Raw genomic sequence first — 20,233 nt, 5'->3', positions numbered from 1 at the left:
GATTCCTGCGGCGGCGCGACTCTCTGACGTTTCCTCCTCTAATTGGCCCGGAGCTGCGGCTGCAATTCGGGGGCCTAACTGGCCGCCCGCGCCGCCTCGGAGGTGAAGTGTACTGCGCTGATTGGCTGCGAGGCGCCGGCCGCGTGTGATGTCCCGGGCAGCGATTGGCTCTCGCTTGCTGGGGGCTTCTCTCACGGGGACTCGGGACTCCCGGGAAGTGGACTGGGCAGAGGAGGGGGCGAGCTAGCTGTCGCTCCGGACCAAGGAGGAGACCCCGGTGTGAGGCGGCCTCTCAGCGCCGGGTGGTCTGGTGAGCCGACGCGGCGGCGGCGGAGGCTGTGAGGAGCGCGTGGGCTAGGGACCGGCACAGAGAAACCATGGCCCCGCAGAACCTGGGCACCTTCTGCCTGTTGCTGCTGTACCTCCTCGGGGCCGTGATCGCCGGGTGAGGAACAGGCACCCGCGGGCACGGGGCCCGTGAGTCTGTCAGTCTAGGCTGGGGATGAGGGAGCATTGCCAGACCGAGGGAGTGGAGAGGGGCGTTGCTGAGGTGAGGCGGTGGGGGCAGAAGAATGGGTCGTGTGGGCCAGGCTAGCGGGGTGGAGAGGAGAGCAGTGGGTGGCACGAGTGAGAGGGGCTTAGGTCCAGAGGCCCTTAGAGCTAGATTTGCCCAAAGGAGTCGAATTTGGATGCAGCGCCAGACGCACCGTGGGGGTGGGGTTGCTGCTGAGCTGTAGAAGAGGACCATACAATGTTTGAGCCTGCAACAAGCCACTGGGGGGGCTGATATTAAAGTGGGTGGTTATGATGCGAGGCTGAGTGAGGAAGTAAGAACAGGTAGGGAAGCCATGCTGGGACTGAAGGAAATTGGGTTGAGGAGCAAGGCAGACTCTTTGGAGAGTTCTTATATTTCCCAGCTTCTTGAGATAATTCAGTGTATAGCTGTCATCATGCTTCACTGTCTCTCGCCATGGTACATTCTTGAGAAGCTTTATGACCTTATGAACGCGAAGAACACTTCACCAACAGGTAGTGAGGTAGAATTCAAGACCACCCATCCCCACCCCACATACAAATTCTGTGCCTCTGTAGGAACCACCTAAATTCTCATCTGTAACGTGAAGATAATAAGGTGCCCCCTCTATGAAGGGAGTAGGACCACCTGAACTCTTAAGGATTCTTCCAACCTTTTAGATCCATGATCCTAAAGCCTGGTGACCACAGGATATGATATGCCAGGCTCATATTTTTGAATGTGGGGAAGTCTTAGCTTCTAATAATTCCTACATTTCTCTAACTGGAGGAGATGCTACTTAGCAAAGCTTTAAACTTTAAAGTGCTTGTTATTTCTTAAAAGTCTTTTTCCCTGTGCATATATGCTTAAACTTTGTTGTCATTTTTTTTTCCTTGTGAAACATTTTAAATTGCTAAAAAAAATTAATTTTTTCTAGGTAATGCTCTATTGTTTTTCTTAGTATGTTTTTGTCAGTCCTTCACTTAAAGCAACACATACCCTAAGATGTTTAAACAAAATGTCAGTATGAATATTGTTAATTCTGTAGCTTTAAATGTCAGCCTTTTTATAAAGAAGTCTTTTGGGAACTGTAATATTGATGCTGAACTATGCCAGCCATCTTTTCCCTGATTTTTCTGGGCTGTTACTTAGCCATTTTTATATTAAGCATATTCTAAGTAAGCCTCATTCTTTAAACAGCTCTTTTGTTATTAATTTTAGTGAACCTTTTGATTTATTTAGTCCTTGTCTCAAGAGATCTCAAGGGTGTTTGCAAATTTTGGAGGGGAGGATAAAGCATCTAATTAAGTCTCATGGAATCCCTTGGGGGTGATAATTTTTCAAACTTATTCCTGAAATGATTAAATGACTTTCCAAAATGGGACTAAGAGCTTATGAAATCATTTTTTCAGTGTTCCGTCTTATATCACCTGGCACCCCAATGCATTTTATCCCCACTGCATTTTAAAATCACCGTCGCTACTACATTGGCATGTCCATTGTGAACAACTTTCCCATCCCCTGCGTTGAGAAATGCATTTTCAGAGTAATTTTTGATGGCTAAAGTGACTCTGGCAAAAGGAATAGGTTTTTGTGAGCATGCTTATTTATTCATTTCATTCAACGATTATTTGTTGATGTCTTCTGTGGACTACAGTCCCTGACCTGAAAGTTTATTATAGTCTGTTCCATTCATTGGTCCTTCTTGCAAAGATTCCTTTTATAATTAATTTGGTTCCAGCATAGTCCCTTGCAAGGAGGTCGGTGAATCTGTACCTTATCTCCCAGCTCATGCCATATGTATATTTGTAGCTGCTGAGACTTTTAGGCTCCTGCATATGGGCTTCAGCAGCTGTCTATAATTAAGACTTGACCAAGAGAAACCAGTATAACCACTAGCAATGAATGCAAGATTGATATTTTCTCTCACTTTTAGCAAAATAACTCCAAATGGATGTTATTCTTTCTTCGGGGTTCTTACTAGGTTTTGGCTTAACCTCTATGTTAACCTCTCAAGTTAATTTCAGGCACTTCATGTTTAACATTCCAAACAAAGCTACTATTAGAACATTCATGTGATGTAATCTTTTTGGATAAAGAAAATCATCCTTTGGTTTTTATTTGACCTTTGGAAACAGCCAGAAATCATTTGAAGTCACTAATAGAGGGAAGGAAAAAGGAGAGAGTTAATTTGATTATACGGTTATTGGTTGAAAATAACATGTGACCATAAATAAAATAGTTTTCTTGCCTGAAGGTAGTTCTAAGAGAAGCGTACCACAGATGTTTTGAATAATTCTGGCAAAGTTCAAAAAGTGCATAGCCTCTCATTGTGACTACTTCAATATATAAGACTCATTACAAATTCTGATGTGTTCTCTTTTTAGTCATTCTTTTTTGTGTGTCACATGTATACCTTCATTTTCCTACCTGTTTGCTCATACACAAACCTAAATGTAAAGGAAAAAATTTCACTTTTAAAAATGTGATGTATAACTCTTTAATGAAGTACCCTCTCCTCCTCCCTATTCCCCAGGCGAGATTTCTATAAGATCTTAGGGGTGCCTCGCAGTGCCTCTATAAAAGACATTAAAAAGGCCTACAGGAAACTAGCGCTACAGCTTCATCCTGACCGGAACCCTGATGATCCTCGAGCTCAGGAGAAATTCCAGGATCTAGGTGCTGCTTATGAGGTGAGTTGGGAAAAAGATGAAGTATGAATAAAGCCTACGGATAGAGAAAAGTCAGTGTAACACAGAGTAACACTCCTTTCCTTCAGGTCACTTCTTTTTAAGAATAGGCAATAGATAAAAGTAAAAGTAGTGTTTGCTGCTATATTGTATATTAATGTTAGTATATGCTATTTCCTAATTTTTTCATATTAGTTTTTGTTTGATTAAGGAGAGTAAGGTGAAAAAGATGAAAGAAAGAAAGAAAGATTGATAGATTAATGAGTAGATTGATCATCATTCAATCAGTTTGGGAGCTAGAGCCAGAAATAGAAACAAAATCTAAATGAGGATTGCAAATCAACATGTTTACATGGATCAGACACACAACATGCAGGGCAGTTATAAGATAAAACATGACAGTGAATATTCTGCCTCCATGTTGGGAATCAACAGGGATTGATGAGGACTGTGACAAACTGAAGCCTTCTTGCCCATTTCCAAGGGAACAGCTGTTACTCAACCCCAGCCAGTTTTTGCCATGTACAAATGGAAACATGGTGTTGCCAGATCATGTAATTTTTCAAGAGAAGTGGAAATCCAGATTTTTCTGTAATTCTTTTGATTGGAAAATGTTGGTAACTAATTCAATTTAAAAATTTCTTTTTTGTGCAGATCAAACAAAACACAGCTACAGTTTGTAATTTGTAGGCTCTAATCAGGAGATGAAGACACTTTCATCAGTATCATCTCATTTAATCTGCACTAGGATACCATGAAATATAGTAGAGCTGGGCATATTCTTATTCCCATTTTCTTTTTTTTTTTTTTTTTTTAAAATTTTTTTTATTTATTTGACAGAGAGAGGTACAGCGAGAGAGGGAACACAAGCAGGGGGAGTGGGAGAGGGAGAAGCAGACTTCCCGCGGAGCAGGGAGCCTGATGCGGGGCTCGATCCCAGGACTCTGGGATCATGACCTGAGCCGAAGGCAGACGCTTAACGACTGAGCCACCCAGGCGCCCCTTTTTTTTTTATTTTTAATTACACCGAGGAATATTTATTGAATGCTTAATAAATTATTTACTATTTGGAAAACTGTTGTACACAGATTCTTTCAACACTATGGTGAAAAAATCTCACAAATAAATTCTAATAATCTTTCGTCTGTTAGATTAGGAGGTAGCTATTTTGTGTTGCAATTCACTTTTCCTCTAGAACTAGAATAAGAGATCCAGCGGGGGAGGGGTTTCAGCCTTATTGAGGTATAACTGACAAAATTATATGATGTTTAAAGTGTATATCGTGATGATTTGATATATGTATACATTGTGAAAGGACTCTGCCCATGTAATTAATAACACATCCAGCACCTCACTTGTTTCTTTTTATGGTGAGAACATTTAAATTCTGCTTTCTTAACAGATTTCAGTTATACATTACAATGTTATCACTCTAGGGATAACATTCCCATTTTCTAAGAGGGCACAGGAAAAAATAATTTAACTCTGAAAGTTATGGAGCTAAAACTTCTGAATTCAAGTTAAAACCCTGGATAGTGAGAAGGCTGGAACCAGATTTGAAAAATATTTTAGTAGTGGGAAAAACCCCAAAAGAAGGGATCCCAAAGCCTAGATTAAAGAATCCACTGAACTAAAACTGATTTATACGTAGGGGAAACCTAGAGCTAATAGGGTTCCCCTTTCTTCTATTGACACTTTTAGGGATCCTATAGGACTGAAATTCCTAACCTAGGGCCCATAAATAAACTTGATAGCGTTGGTGGACTCTCTTAAATTATATGTAACATTTTGGTTCTTGTTATAATATGGATTCCATATTTTGCACTATTTTCCCATAAATACTCCCTTTTTTGCTAGGAACCCAATAGTCCAAAATATTTTTTAGGGAAGCTGTTGCTAAGAATTTGTCATGTTCTTTAAAGAGTCTACCATGTTGGGGCACATGGGTGGTTTAGTTGAGCATCCGACTCTTGATTTCAGCTCAGGTCATGATCTCAGGGTCATGGGATAGAGCCTCCGCATTGGACTTCATGCTGAGTGTGGAGCCTGCTTGGGATTCTGTCTCCCTCGCCCTCTGCCCCTTAGCCACCACTTGATGTTCACTCATTCTCTCTCTGTGTCTCTAAAAAAAAAAAGAAAAGAAAAATATTTAGAGTATACCAGGTTCTTTAACTATGACCTAAGCAGGCTATACATAAATCATTCATGAGATTGCAGTTTATTTAACTCTAAGAACCTTTCTCATCACTAGTTCAAATTTTCTTTTTTCTTTGTATCACTCACTTCATTGCCTTTGGTCCTTAGATAAATTAGTGTTCACAAATCAAAATCCCAGTTAACTTGAAGAGTCTTTTGTGAATACAAATCTGTCTTCTCTACTGAATTGGGATTACTGCTGGCATTTTAATTAGTTGAGACTCTGGGTTGATTGGCCAATCATCTAAGAACCTTTATTTTCTCTTGAAAATAAAATAGTTTCCAAGACCATGGAATAAAATTGCATTCCTTGGACAGAAGAAAACTGAGGAGGAAGTGAATTATAATAAATAACTTTAAGGATAGTTTTGGGGGTGGTTATTCCAGGAGCCTCTGCTTTTCATAAAGAGGCTGACTTTAAAATAGTCTTTGGGGGTTTTATTTTGTGTGTGTGTGTGTGTGTGAAAGATTTTATTTACTTATTTGTCAGAGAGCACACAAGCAGGGGGAGTGGCAGCTGGAGGGAGAAGCAGATTCCCCACTGAGCAAGGAGGCCGACAAGGGACTCAGTCCCAGGACCCAGAGATTGTGACCTGAGCCAAAGGCAGACACTTAAGCCATTGAGCCACCCAGGTGTCCCTGTTTGGGGGTTTTGAAGTGGTGTTTTTTATAGACCCAAATGTGGGGTTCATTTCTTTGTCAGGATAAGACCACAGGAGACTTGAAAGTAAAAATATTGGAAGTCCAGATTTAATAATAAGAGTTTTGGTTTTTTTTTTTTTTTTTTAAGTTAACTCTGCCCATTTCTACTTCCCTGATGTAGCTAATTTTTTTTTAGGATATTTACCAAAATACTCCTTTCATGTGAACTATCATAGTGCCTTTAGTCAAGTACTCTGGTCACTTCTGAACTAACCCATTTGTCTCTGCTTTTAAGAATGCTCTCTCTCAGGACGCATGGGTGGTTCAGTCAGTTAAGCATCTGCCTTCGGCTCAGGGCATGATCCCAGGGTCCTGGGATCGAGTTGCGCATTAGGCTCCTTGCTTGGTGAAGAGTCTGCTTCTCCCTCTGCCTGCCACTTCCCCTGCTTGTGTGCTCTCATTCTCTCTCTCTCTCTCTCTCTCACAAATAAATAAAATCTTAAAAAAAAAAAGAATGCTCTCTCTCATACACTCAATTTCTTGTAACATTTAAGATAAATTTAGAAAAAGAACATTTTTGCAATGGCTCCTTACACATCATTCAGCCCAGAGCCAAAAGTGTGTCCTGTTTATATATGCCAGGCAGGTCTACCCTTTCTTTTGCTGAGTCAACAAGCTCCATCTACTTCCAGCCTCTCTTTTCCTGAGCCAGTGCAAGTATCGGTTTGAAATAACTTTCCCCTTTAATCTGCCGTCTAAATAGGAGATTTAAAATAACAAAGTATAAAATTATTTAGTTGTCAAAATTATATATGTGGGAAGCTTTTACTTTTTTTGGCATGTTGAAAGCAGATTTTAAAGAGTACGGAAGCTTATTTTGTTTTTATATTCTTCAGTATTATAAATGGAATGGGCCCTATCTTTTCAAGCTGTGAAATTGTCCTTGAGCAGTCTTCATAGAGCAGTGGTTTCTTTGTTTGTTTTACTCTCTGTAATTCAGACTCAGAAGGTTACAAGCTTAAATATATATGGCAGACAGCATTCTTCTACAAAAGGATTTCTACATACCCCAAAAATGGAAAAGGGAATATGAAAATATAGCAGTATAGACCTTTCTGAAGGGCCTATCATTTGATTCCCTTGACCTGTCAGTCTCCTAATGTGTATGGGGGGAGGCACCTATATGGTGTGGACATGTAGGCCTGAACCGATTTTAAGGCTGTCCCATTTTACTGCTTCTATCACTAATGATAGTCTGTCATAGTCATATCCTAGTCTATGGTTCAGAGAGCTACTGTCTCATAGAGGTGAACAGCACAAGCACAAGAATCAAGCTGCATGGGAAGTAAACCTGAGGAATTCATCTCACCTCTTTCCTGTTGCTGCCCTCCCCTTCACAGCCACATTGCTAATCTCAGATACGATTTTTATGTGACTAGGCCAATTTTGGTAAAGACATGAATTGAGCACTGTGGAAGTTCCAAAATGAACAGCGCATCAAAGAATTTAGTCTGCTAAAGAAAATATATATGTGCCTTAATGCCATACATAATGAAAACTGCATTCCACAAAAATCTTAGACACAGTATCAGAGTTTAAAAAAAAAGCATAAATATGAATGTACTTTAATCGCATATAACCAACTCTTAATCTTTTCCTCAACTCGCTTTTGTCCCCAGGTTCTGTCAGATAGTGAGAAACGGAAACAATATGATACTTATGGTGAAGAGGGATTAAAAGATGGTCATCAGAGCTCCCATGGAGACATTTTTTCTCAGTAAGTAATTTGCCCATCTGCAAAGTGTTAGTATCTGAGAATGGATCATTGGATGATTATTAAAGGTATATCCTTGCTCCCTTGTTCAGAAGCTTTTGATGAAGAATAAAACTCAACTGATTCTTGACCAAAGGTCAATCCTCCTCCTCCCTGTGGGAATGCATTCTTCTATTTTCATAAAGTTCCAAAAAAGACAGGTAGCACTGAAAGTGCTGTCCATCCAGCTCACCATATCAATCAAATTACCCTGACAGTGTTGGGGGCCCTGTATGTTGGAAACCACTATATGCTGTCTCTTTCTGTCTTAGACTCTGCAAACCGTTAATGCATAAAATTCTTATAAGCAGAGAGAGAGAGAAATTCCTACTCCCATACCCAAAATTGCCTCTTTTTCATTCTATCAACAAGAAAGGGACAGTTATGGTAATCAGCATTGGTAGAAGGAATTAGGGTAGAGACTCTTTATCTCCTGTTGCACATGACTTTCTGGGAGTGCTAAATGGCTGGAATAATACACACCTTTCCCTCACGCTCTTTGAACCCCTCTTTATTGAATTTCTGTATGCCCTGATGATGCCATATAAGATCTTAATCTGGGGTTTCAAATGAAGTTATAAACAAAAAAATGTTCGAGTATGCTTTCCTATGGAGAGAGGGTTTATTGCTTTCTTCAGATTCTTAAAGGGTTTTGTGAACCCTTTCCCAAAGGAGGTAAGAATCACTGTTGCATACAGTGGTTTCCCCCATTTAGTATTTGGGGGTGACGGTAGTTTTTTAAGGCCTTGTGAAGATGTGTGAGTAATATGATTAGGAAATCCTTTTCTTCGCCAGGATTGATTTGGTTGTTTTAGCCTACTAGGAAAGTGTCCTGTTCCCTTTGGCTATTAGAAGTGATACCAGAAAGAGAATGCTCCCATCTGTACCAACCACCTGCCCCCCTACCCCCTGCAAATCCTCCCTCTCTGTTTTTGTTTAAGATTCAGGGAATCTATTCACCAAGATTGGTTGGTGGGTGGGAGGGAGTTACCTAGTTGTCATCACTGTGCTAACATCTGAGGCTTCTTTTTTTTTTGTTTTTTTTTTTAAGATTTTATTTATTTATTTGACAGAGAGAGACACAGCAAGAGAGGGAACACAAGCAGGGGGGAGAGGGAGAGGGAGAAGCAGACTTCCCGCTGAGCAGGGAACCCGATGCGGGGCTCGATCCCAGGACCCTGGGATCATGACCTAAGCCGAAGGCAGACGCTTAACGACTGAGCCACCCAGGGACCCCACATCTGAGGCTTCTTAACATCAAAAATTAACGTTAAGATTAGGAACAGCTGCACATTTGAAGGTCATTGTTTGTATTAATTCAAAGTGATGCTTTTGTTACTTACAAAAATTGATTTTGGTTCTGTAGAGAACAGAACTTCCTTTTTCTTAAGGTCCAGAATTCTACTAAGGCTGATGCTTTTTTAGCTTCTTTAATTCTGTACCCAAGAGTTTTATACAGAACAGTAGCTTCCTTAACTAAAGCTAGTTCCTAAATATACAAAGTGAACACTACAAATGTTCAAAATTACCATTAGAGTCAGCATTACTTGAGTTTATATATACTGTGCCCTTTCTCAATAAGTCCATTATATCCTGATATCCCTCGATACTAAAACAGATTATTATTATTGATTAAGCCCAACTTTGAATTCATCGGCACACTGTATTTATGCACTTTACCATATGCCTGGACAATATTTATTAAAAGGAAAATTTTTTTGTGGCAGGGGACAATATAGTTGATACTGTATTAATTAAAAGTTGTGTATGATGTATGACTCCCAATGTATTAAAAATGTCAGGTTTTATACAATATGTAGGTAGGACACAATATTGTAGCCATGTGAAGAAAACTAAATAATTGAAGACATGAACTCTGCTTTCTTTTCCTGATGATTTTACACTTATCCACAGCTTCTTTGGAGATTTTGGTTTCATGTTTGGAGGAACTCCTCGTCAGCAAGACAGGAATATTCCAAGAGGCAGTGATATTATTGTAGATCTAGAAGTCACTTTGGAAGAAGTATATGCAGGAAATTTTGTGGAAGTAAGTTCAAACAATACAGCTATTCATATTAACTCCCAGAAGTTGTTCTTTTGACTGAAAACAAGAAATTTCTGAGTACCTTCTCTGTCTTTTGGGAGTCGGGAGAGTGACCAGATGTACCGAGTTGAGTTAATCATAATCCTCGGTTCCATGATACACAGTTATTGTTTCATGAACTCATCGCCCAGCCCAAGAACTAACTACAAGAAGACCACCACTTATGTCTACTCCATGCTACTTCCCTCCTCCATTCCTCTGCCTCCCTTCATAGCTAGCTACTATCCTGAGTTTTGTCCTTACTGTTCCCTTGTGACTCTTGTTTCTTTGTTGTATTATATATGTATGAATACCTGAATAATGTATTGTTGTATTTTTATTGTTTTTGACTGTGTAAAAATGGTGTCATACCATACCTTATCTCCTGGGACTGGCGTCTTCTTTCACTCACTATTATGTTAGTGATTGGTGCCTGTTGCTGTCACTGTAATTCTGCTGAACAGAATTTTATCATGACAACATTGTATCAGTAGGCATGTAGGTTATTTCCAGACTTTTTTTTTCACTTCCTAACAGTGCTTTTATGAACATATTGTACATATATCCAGGTGCATGTGAGCAAGAATTTCTCTTGGGTGTATATACAGAAGGGTGGAATTGCTGGGTAATATGAACCAATGTTGATTTGTACAAGGTGATTCCATATTGTTTTTTCAGTTGATTACTACCAGCACTTCCACCAGCAGTTTATAAGAGATCCTATAGATCTGCCACCTCTCTAAGACTGTGAATTATTAGATTTCTCAATTTTTGCCCATCAGGTGGGAAGAAATGTTATCTCATTGTGGTCTTGATTTGCATTTTCTCAGTTCATAATTAGGATAGACACCTTCATATATTTAGTGGCCATATTTGTTTCCTCTCTTGTGCAATATCTGTTCATATTTTGCCCATATTTTTTTTTGCCCCTTTTTTATTGATTCCTAAGAATAGTTTATTTTTACTATTAACTTTTGTTGGCTAAATATATCCAGTCAGTTTGTAACTTGTGTTTTCATTATATTGAAGATTTATTTAAAATGAACAGAAGTAATTAATTTTAACATGACCAAATTATCAGTCTTTACTTTTATGGTTAGTTTTTGTGTCTTGTTTAAGAAATTCTTTACTGCCCTAAAATCAGAAAACAAGTTACCTGTAGTTTCTACTGGAACTTTGGGATCTTTTCATTTGAGGTTATTCATCCCTTTTTAGTTCTGGAAAATTTATCTCCACTATTTTTTCAAATACATAATCCTCTTTATTGGCATTTCTCCTTCTATCTGCTCTTAACTTTCTTTTAAATATTAAAAAAAAAAACAAAAAACAAAGCAAAAAACAAAACTATTCTAGTTCTTTAGCCTTCCCTGCTTCCTCTAGGAGAGTGCCCATTTTGTTTCTGGCTCACTACAGTCTTCAACTATGTCCATCCTAATAATATCCCATTGGCTGTGTTTTTATTTCAATTCATGTTTTTAAACATAATATCTCTATGGATCCTTATATTATTTCTTACATTATTGCTAATGTCTTTCCTTATCTCCTTAAATATTTCCATGCTTATTTTAAATTCTTGGTCTGTCTTCTCTAATACATTTGCTTAAAATATATGTTTTATCCAGTTTGTTGTCTTTTCTGGGGGGTGGGGGGCATATAGTTGGACTTCTCAGGTGTCTAGATGTTTTCTTGGCCTTTGAGCTTGTATTTCCCCCGTGGGTATCAGCAGCTCTCTTTCCCTGGTAGAGTGTCTTGGGGCAAGCCTTTGTATAGTGGTTTTAACTGTGTTTTATTTGTTTGTGTTCTTGGAGGTTTTTTTGGTTTCGTTTGGTGTCTGGGGTCTATTGTTTTGCAGGAGGGGGCCAAATGGTGCTTGTCTCAAGGCAGTTCAGGAGAGAGATGAGAGCAGAACTTCAACTACTTTTCTCTCGCCTCTCCACAGTGGCCCCCACTAGCTGCTACCCCGAGGTGTAGCCGCCACACTGTACACATGCCAGTTCAAAACAGCCTTCCATCTCTAGAGTTTTCTAACCAATGGAATGTTATAATTATTATTTCCTGGAATCCATGTCTTCTTTTAGTTTTTTTGAGGATTTTGGAGCAGATAGCCAGTAGCCCATGCATATATACTTGCTTGACAAGAAGCATTTTCTTTAGTTGTGATTTTGCTCTGAATAGTTGAAAGAAGAGGACTGGACAGTTACAGAGGATGCACTGGCTTCTAATACTGTGGTTTGGTCTGAAGGGTGGGGGAAAGGGCACTGAAAGTATTTGGGCCGTCTCTCCTTCAAAAGCAAGATAGGTTGTTGAGGTGGGAGAAGGAGGTGAACCTAATGAGCTCCCCTGTTCCCTCCAGACCTGTTGTCTTCAGTCATCACTAATACACTGTGTACATCACTCTGTGCAGTTAGTGTGTCCCTAAACAAAAATCTAGTCGTTGTAAAGGATGTCAGTGACCTTGCCATTTAAATGACCCCATGGAAAATTCTTTTTCAAGGAAAAATGACCTTGAGAGAGCATAATAATTAAAGCACAGACTTTGGAGCTAGACTGCCTGATTTCAGATACTGGCTCTGCCATATAGTAGTTACGTGACCTTGGTCATGTTCCTGAACCTTTCTGTGCCTTCATTACTTCCCCTCTGAAATGGAGACTGTATCAACATCTACTCCATGAGGTTGTTGCGAGGATCAAACAAGTTCATATATGTAAAAGTGACCAGAGCATTGCTCGGCACAGAGTAAGTGCTATGGAGTGTCTACTCTAATTACTGTTGTTGTTGTCATTTATTCCGTTGACCTAGGCTTTCATGTATTTAAGGGGCTTTTCTCCCAAGCATTTGTGTCCTCCTGCTGCATGAACATGTGCCTTGTGATTAGGTGTTTGACTGATGAAACAGACAAAACCGGGAATACATTTCTTCATGTGTCTTGGTTCCCACATACCTGGAGGGAGCAGCGTGTTTGGTTGCAAGCAGCTACAATGATCATTGTGTCCCTCACATGTTCAGTATCTGAATTGAGATAGCAGTGGGAAACAGTCCTAGATCAAGTTGCCTGAAACAAGGAAGTGTTTTCATTAGATTTATCATAGCTAATGGTATGGTGGCAGCTAATACCAGCTTTTCAAGGCCGTGGTTCTCCAGGGGTTGTGCTTGCACAGCTCAGATTTCTTAAAAGATAGCAATTCTGTGAACTGCTTTAACTCAGTGGTGTTTAGTTGTGCCTTAGAAATGCTGATATCATACACATTATTTTTTGGTTCTCTTCTTTCTTAATCTCCTCTCTCTTCTCCACCTTCAGATGTTGGGTCATTTAAGTATCCGTTTGCTTCATTCCTGTATGGGGGCTGATTTGTAACTCCACAAAGGCTTCTGTCAGCATTAGGTCTCTCTGGGGGATAGCTTGCCAGAGAAGGGAACGTTCCAGCTCCGGTACGTGTGCAGCCCTGATCAGTTGAGGAAACCAAAGGCTCTTTTACAGAGAGAGAAGCTGATGTTGTTTATGTACTTCTTAGGTAGTTAGAAATAAACCCGTGGCAAGGCAGGCTCCGGGCAAACGAAAATGCAACTGCCGGCAAGAGATGCGGACTACCCAGCTGGGCCCAGGTCGCTTCCAGATGACCCAGGAGGTGGTCTGTGACGAGTGCCCTAATGTCAAGTAAGTGGAGCACCTTCTCCGTTCTACCAAGAGACCCTTTCATCCTCTCACTTGTCTAATAAAATGCTAATGGTCCATACTGAGATTTTGTCCTCTATCTCCCGACACCCTCCTCTCTCTCTCTCTCTCTCTCTCTCTCTCTCTATGTTCCACCAGAGGATAGAGCAAAGACATGTACTTTTTTTTTTTTTTTTTAAAGATTTTATTTATTTATCAGAGAGAGAGAGAGACAGAGGCAGGCAGAGGGAGAAGCAGGCTCCCCGCCGAGCAAGGAGCCCGATGCGGGACTCGATCCCAGGACCCTGGGATCATGACCTGAGCCGAAGGCAGAGGCTTAACCGACTGAGCCACCCAGGCGTCCCAGACATGTACCTTTTTATTTTTCCCAAAAATATTCTAAATCTCTCCTTCTGTGTTTCTGAACTAATAAGCTGTGCCTTTAACTCTGAATATACTTAGCAAATGTTAATGTTTCATTTTTCCTACTTGGAATAGTAGAGCAGTTATACATGTCCAGCTAACATTGCAGATTAGAGAAGTACTATTTGCTGATTATGTTATAAACATAACTATTTAATTGAACTGTACATTCATATATATCAAAACTCGATCAGTTATTTGTGGGATCAGTAGAAATATCAGGATAAACTTTGCTTCTGATTCCTGTCCTTCCAGGTGCAAATTTATGTAAGAGTGAGTAGTTTTCTCTGTTACTGATCACTCAGCTCAAAGTATCAGTCTACTGTGGGCTTCTTTGGAGGCAGCAGTTACAAGATTATATAATATATAGTAGTTTTGCCCTGGCTTTTGGCATGTAGGAGATGTAAATAGATCTCAAATGGCTATGTCAACAAGAGGTATGGAATAGTCTTTTAAGAAACAACTCTGATAGAACAGAAAAAATTAATTATGTGTATGTGGGGTTTGGTTTGTATTTTCATTTTTTTCTTTCTAAATTCTCTCTCTCAGACTAGTGAATGAAGAACGAACACTGGAGGTAGAAATAGAACCTGGGGTGAGAGATGGCATGGAGTACCCCTTTATTGGAGAAGGTGAAATACTGATATTGGTGTTTTACTGTCATAATTCTCTGTTCTCTGTGTGCTTGTGAATACTAGCAACCCCCACCTCACACCATATCCTAATGGCCACGTAGTAAATGCATGTATCATTTCCAACATTCTCAGGTCAGTTTTAGTGCACAGAAAGCCTTTCATGGCCTTCCTGGATGTTCACCTTAAACCATAGCACTACAGTTTATCTTTAGAATATCACGGCCAAAAGTTACTACCTAGTAACTTTTTATCTAGTAGCCTAAGTTATATCAAAATTTAGGGTGTTCAGACCCTAATGGATTAATTTTAACTCAGCAATGAAAGAAGATATGTAGCTCTGGTTGGCATTAATAAAATGCTCTCAAACCTCACCTTTGAGGTTTCTGAAAGAAAAGAAGCTTTAAGACTTTAGGTTCAAGAAATCAATGAATCTTTCTTTGTTTAGGTAACAGGTCAAGTTATTTATTGCTGTGCCTGAGATACAGGTGATCTTCACTAATAATCCGAAACTTGATATAACCAGTTAGAGACACTGCTCTCACAGGTAGACTTGATAGGCCACACCTAAGGTAGTGGCTTTAAAAACGTCTCCTAAACTACAGATAGATTTGCAGCGTGTGTCCTGTGTGACTTAGAGTATGCCATCATGTCTTCTAACTAGGTGAGCCTCATGTGGATGGAGAGCCAGGGGACCTGCGGTTCCGAATCAAAGTTGTCAAGTAAGTGATCGGATTTTGGAGGCCTTCTCTTTAGCCACCACTTTTCAGATGAGTTGGATTAGAGAGAGATGGATAGCCACCAGGACACTGCTAGAGTTTTCCCTCTGTTTCGTGCCCTTCATACCCTAAATGATCCTTTGTAACTCTACAACGATACTGAAAATTTGGGGGTGTGGCCAAGGATTGAGCTGTTAACATATTTACTCAGGACCTACAGATCCAAAAGATGTTGGAAGGAAAGAATTGATAAGACAAGTAAGGAGTTGTAAAAGAGAGGCAAACACAAATGGGACTCAAGGAGACCTGAGATTTCGACTGAGGAAGGATGGCACCATACAAGGATGGAAGACTTTAGATAGAAAGAACCTTCTATTATATAATATGCAGCTTCTTTTTAGCATGAAGTGCTGCTTATATAGGAATTTTGCCTGGGACTCAGACTTTCTGGTTTATTATTTCTCTCTTGTTACCACCTTGGAAAGCAGCAATTACCTCTGCTTCTAAGGATTCATTGGAACAAGTTTCCCACATAAATATGGAGAAATGGGCCCCCATTGCCTAGGACTTTCCCCTTCTACTTTCCTCTAGGACTTTCCCCAGCTTTCCTTACCTACTTTATCTTTCTCACATCTTCCCAGAGAAACTGGAGCATGTGCTATTCCCTGAATAAACCTGGTACCTTCTCAGGTCCTGGTCTTTGCCAGAATTCCCTCGTACCCCAGCCCCCCCCTCCCCCATTTCTACCTTATCTGCATCTCTAGAGCTGACCTGGCCTTGAGACCAGCTCTGGAGACCTTCCCAAACCCGTTCCCGATGCCCATTGCTCAGTCCTCACTGCCAGAAGTTGTCTTTCTCTTTTCTATAATCTAATTACTCGTAGTTTTACTTATGTGCTTTGCCTTCTCCTGATTCATAAGCTCCTTAAGCATAGGATTTAATAAATCTTACACAACTTTATAGTTCTGATTAATGCTACACACAAAGGAGTATCTAATAAATGCTTATTGTTTGAAAGGGTGGTATTCATCCTTTCGCAAGATTTTTCTAAAACCTTTTTGAACACTTTCCAAAGAAAGATGGAAGTTTTTGATTTTTACCTTGTTCTGTTTTTAGACACCCAATATTCGAAAGGAGAGGAGATGATTTATACACAAATGTGACAATCTCACTAGTCGAGTCTCTGGTGGGCTTTGATATGGATATTACTCACTTGGATGGCCACAAGGTAAACAGATCAATTTTCCTGCTTCCTGTCCTTTTAAAACCTTCATGTGAGTGGTTTGGAGATTACGTGTTTGGTTTTTCTTTTTATTTTGAAAATGTATTTCTTTGGCTTGCAGTATCCTAATGGTGTTTCCCTTGTCCCTTCATCCTTGCTTCTGTGCTGAGCTGTGACACGAGCTCTGGACACCAGTGCTCACTAGAAGCCGTGTGTTGTATTTCAAGAGTCCTAGTCCAGTTCCATACCCTTTTGCTTTCTAGGTACATATTTCCCGGGATAAGATCACCAGACCAGGAGCCAAGCTATGGAAGAAAGGAGAAGGGCTCCCCAACTTTGACAACAACAACATCAAGGGCTCTTTGATAATCACTTTCGATGTGGATTTTCCAAAAGAACAGTTAACAGAGGAAGCAAGAGAAGGTGAGCAGTCTAATGAGAGAGAGAGTATGTGCGTGCATGTGTATATGTCTGTGGCATGTGAGTATGAGAACCGCGGGTAAAGAGGATGGTCAGAAACAACACCCTCCAGGGACATCAGACATCAAACACAGGACCGGGAAATGAACTTGACTTTCTATAAAGGAGATATTCAAAATTCTTCTGTCACTATGTTACAGAAGGCTGTGTGAGCTGGGCTTTGAAACCGAGGTGTGGGTGTGAATGTGAAAAGGAATCACATAAAACAAATTAGCTGGACCAAACCATAAAGGGAAGGATCAGGTATACGTTAGAAGGGCTAGAGGCTGAGGGGTGGCATCAGCGATGGCTGCTTGAGGCAAGGGCCCAGTTGGTGCATCCTAAATAGGAAGAGGAAGGAGAACGGTGAAAGAAGTCAAAACTGAAAAGAGGACAAAGAAGAAGGAACGGAAGACAACTGAAGAGCTTTATTTCCATTTTGATGGCTTCTTCTCATTTCTCATTTGATAGGGTTTTGTGGGAGGTGTGTGGTCTGTGTGCCTGAGAGAAAGAGACAAGGGGCCGTCTTGGACATATATGTGTCCATGGGGTTGGAGGGGATCCACACGCAATGAACTTGAACATGGGTAGTTATTTGTTTAATTGGGATCTGCCATTGTCATATGGCCTTTTGTGAGCCTCCCCATGAAACCTGCTCTTTAAATTCTAGAGAAATCACATTTTTGTTGATAGAATTCACTTGTTCCCTCTTTCTTCAGGTATCAAACAGCTACTGAACCAAGCATCAGTGCAGAAGGTATACAATGGACTGCAAGGATATTAAGAGTGAATAAAATTGGACTTTGTTTAAAATAAGTGAATCAGCGATATTTATTATCTACAGGGGTTTTTTTGTGTGTGTTTTTGTTCTTATTTTCAATATGCAAGTTTGGCTTAATTTTTTTCTCCTAATGATTGTCATGAGATGAATTAAGAGGGCTTAAGAATTTGTCCATTTGTGTTCAGAAAAGAATGACCAGCAAAAGGTTTAATAATACCTCTCCCTTTGGGGATTTAATGTCTGGTGCTGCTGCCTGAGTTTCAAGAATTAAAGCCGCAAGAAGACTCCAGGAGCAAAAGAAACACAATATAAAGGGTTGGAGTTAATTGTTAGCTATTTCATTCAAAATGCCAACTGGAGAAGTCTGTTTTTAAATACATTTTGTTGCTATTTTTTTCTTGACTCCTGTTTCTTGTTGGTTTAGCTGCCCTGTTGTCCTTCCGTCTCCATCTGGTCACTTTCCCTTGATCCGCCCAGTGTCCCCCTGGCTTTCTGTGGGCTAGTTGGGTTGTCTCCCCTCAGGCAAGATGGACACACAAATCTGCAAAAGGCTGGTAATGATCCAGTCCCCATGTCCAGTTAAACACACATAGTATCTTCTAGAAAGGAGCTTGAAGAAACTGAGTAGATTAGAGATTGGGGAACATGAGTCAAGGTTACACAAAGATCTAACTATTCCTGAGAAAGTATATTTCCTCATTTAATTTGGGAATGATCTGATACGGATACTTTGCTGTTTAGAAAGCACTTTTCACATATACAATCTCGGTTGACCTCATGATTAAAAAGCCTTTGGTTTGTGTTAGGAATGAGCATTACCACTGGGTCTAGAAAATGAATGTGAGGTAGACCTGCGGATTACTTTTGGCTCCTGAGTCAGAGGGCACGTGACTTTTGAACCTCCTTCACTCTTCCACAGGCCCGTCACACTACTCTTCGTATACGTTTGGGCTTCTGGCCTCTGCTAGTGAGCGGTTCAATAGTGTCAAACAGTATCTGTTGCAGGATGTGTGCAGCTACCTTCCTGCCATCCGTGGAGTTCAGGCAGCTTCCCACCTTTGTTCAGGTAGCCAGTGCTGCTATTTGCCTTTTTGTTGCATTTTGCCCCTGATTTACAAAAACGAGTGGACTAGGGGGAGAAAATGAAAATTTCATCAATTTAGAACAGTTAAGAACAAGATGAAAAGAAGCACACTTTTAACCTCAATCAGATACTATTTGGACTTGAGTACAACTGGGTGTTCCCTTGTGAAGGAAAAGAACAAAATCAAAAGGCTTATTTGAAATGCTGGAAATCTATTATAGAATTCAAATGAAGCCATGTAAATATGTATTTAAGTTTAGTGGACTTTTTGTACATTTGATGTTCATTATGTACTGAGTTACCTCGAACATTTTTTAGAAATAATCATCATTTCCCGTACATTCCATGGCCCAGGAGAACTCTTGATTGTTATCTGCACTTGCTCATCCCCCTCTTTCTAAGATTTTTTGCAAGAGTCAGTCACATCCTAAGAACTAGAGTTACTAGTCTTGGCTAAAAAGACCCCATAGAGATAATGTTCTTGCCACAATAAGAATGTTAATGGGGGCTTTGTCACTCCTGTTAATTCATGGTCCAGACGGCCATGGTTTGAGAAGTTAAAAAAGGAATATTCTTTTATCATTTGACTGAGCTTCAGTTCACTTTAAGCTTTATCTGAAGCACACTGTAATGTGGAAAGATTTGTATCAAAGTTCTGTAGATTTTTCTCATTATAAACCATTGGGGCAGAATGGTGGTGGTGGAGATGATGGGGAGATCTTAAAACCAGGCTCCAGAGCCCAAGCTTTTTGCCCATACTACGGTATGACTGTTTTCCCAGAAGTTAGTGCCGTCCACGATTGGAGTGCTGGTCCCTGAGACAGCTAGCTCTCTCCGAAGTAGACTAAAGATAAACACCTGTCCAGGAACGTTGCAGAGAGGGTTATTGGGCTTGGGAGGTTGTAACCATCATATGTATGTTCTCTTCAGCCAGAAGGTTCTATGTATTACAGAGTTGTCAAGTGAGGAACAGTTAAGAGTTGTCTTCTTACTGAGTAAAAAATATTTATTGTGTGCTTACTATGGCCCAGGTTCTGTTCAAGTACTTTATATGGATGAGCTCATTTAAATGGCAGGGAAACTGTTACCCTCGGTGTACGGATGAGGAAATTTAGTTCCATCTCACAGCTTACAAGTGGTGGGACCAGCATTTGAACCCAAGCAGTCTGCTCCAGCATGCAGAGAATTTGATCAAAGGGGATGTAAATCCAAACTGTCACAAAATACCACACTATGAGTTTTTTATTTCTTCGGTGGCCTTTGAAGCACAAACCTTCAGGTGAATCTGAAGTTTCAAGCTGAGACCTTATCACTGTGGCTCA

The 20,233-nt window shown here is 40.3% G+C and overlaps 1 protein-coding gene across 1 annotated transcript; it reads left to right on the top strand.

Annotated features, from left to right (window-relative positions):
• The first annotated feature begins 106 nt into the window (after positions 1-106).
• On the top strand, positions 107-19,647 carry DNAJB11 (DnaJ heat shock protein family (Hsp40) member B11). Its single transcript, XM_032406957.1, has 10 exons — positions 107-445; positions 3,051-3,207; positions 7,722-7,819; positions 9,770-9,902; positions 13,452-13,594; positions 14,564-14,646; positions 15,311-15,368; positions 16,482-16,593; positions 16,851-17,010; positions 17,766-19,647. Exons 1-10 carry the CDS (start codon positions 378-380, stop codon positions 17,828-17,830), a joined length of 1,077 nt encoding a protein of 358 aa, XP_032262848.1. The 5' UTR covers positions 107-377; the 3' UTR covers positions 17,831-19,647.
• The last annotated feature ends 586 nt before the right edge of the window (positions 19,648-20,233 follow it).

The sequence above is a fragment of the Phoca vitulina genome, unplaced genomic scaffold (genome assembly GCF_004348235.1).
Source record: "Phoca vitulina isolate PV1807 unplaced genomic scaffold, GSC_HSeal_1.0 scaffold8, whole genome shotgun sequence".
Taxonomy (NCBI): domain Eukaryota; kingdom Metazoa; phylum Chordata; class Mammalia; order Carnivora; family Phocidae; genus Phoca; species Phoca vitulina.
The sequence above is the reverse complement of the archived record's forward strand: the minus strand, read 5'-3'. Positions and strand labels throughout refer to the sequence as shown.

Coding starts and splice junctions, on each gene's coding strand:
- DNAJB11 (XM_032406957.1), top strand. CDS start 378: ATGGCCCCGCAGAACCTGGGCACCTTCTGCCTGTTGCTGCTGTACCTC. Junction 14,647..15,310: donor GTACCCCTTTATTGGAGAAG/GTGAAATACTGA, acceptor TCTTCTAACTAG/GTGAGCCTCATGTGGATGGA. Junction 15,369..16,481: donor TTCCGAATCAAAGTTGTCAA/GTAAGTGATCGG, acceptor TTCTGTTTTTAG/ACACCCAATATTCGAAAGGA.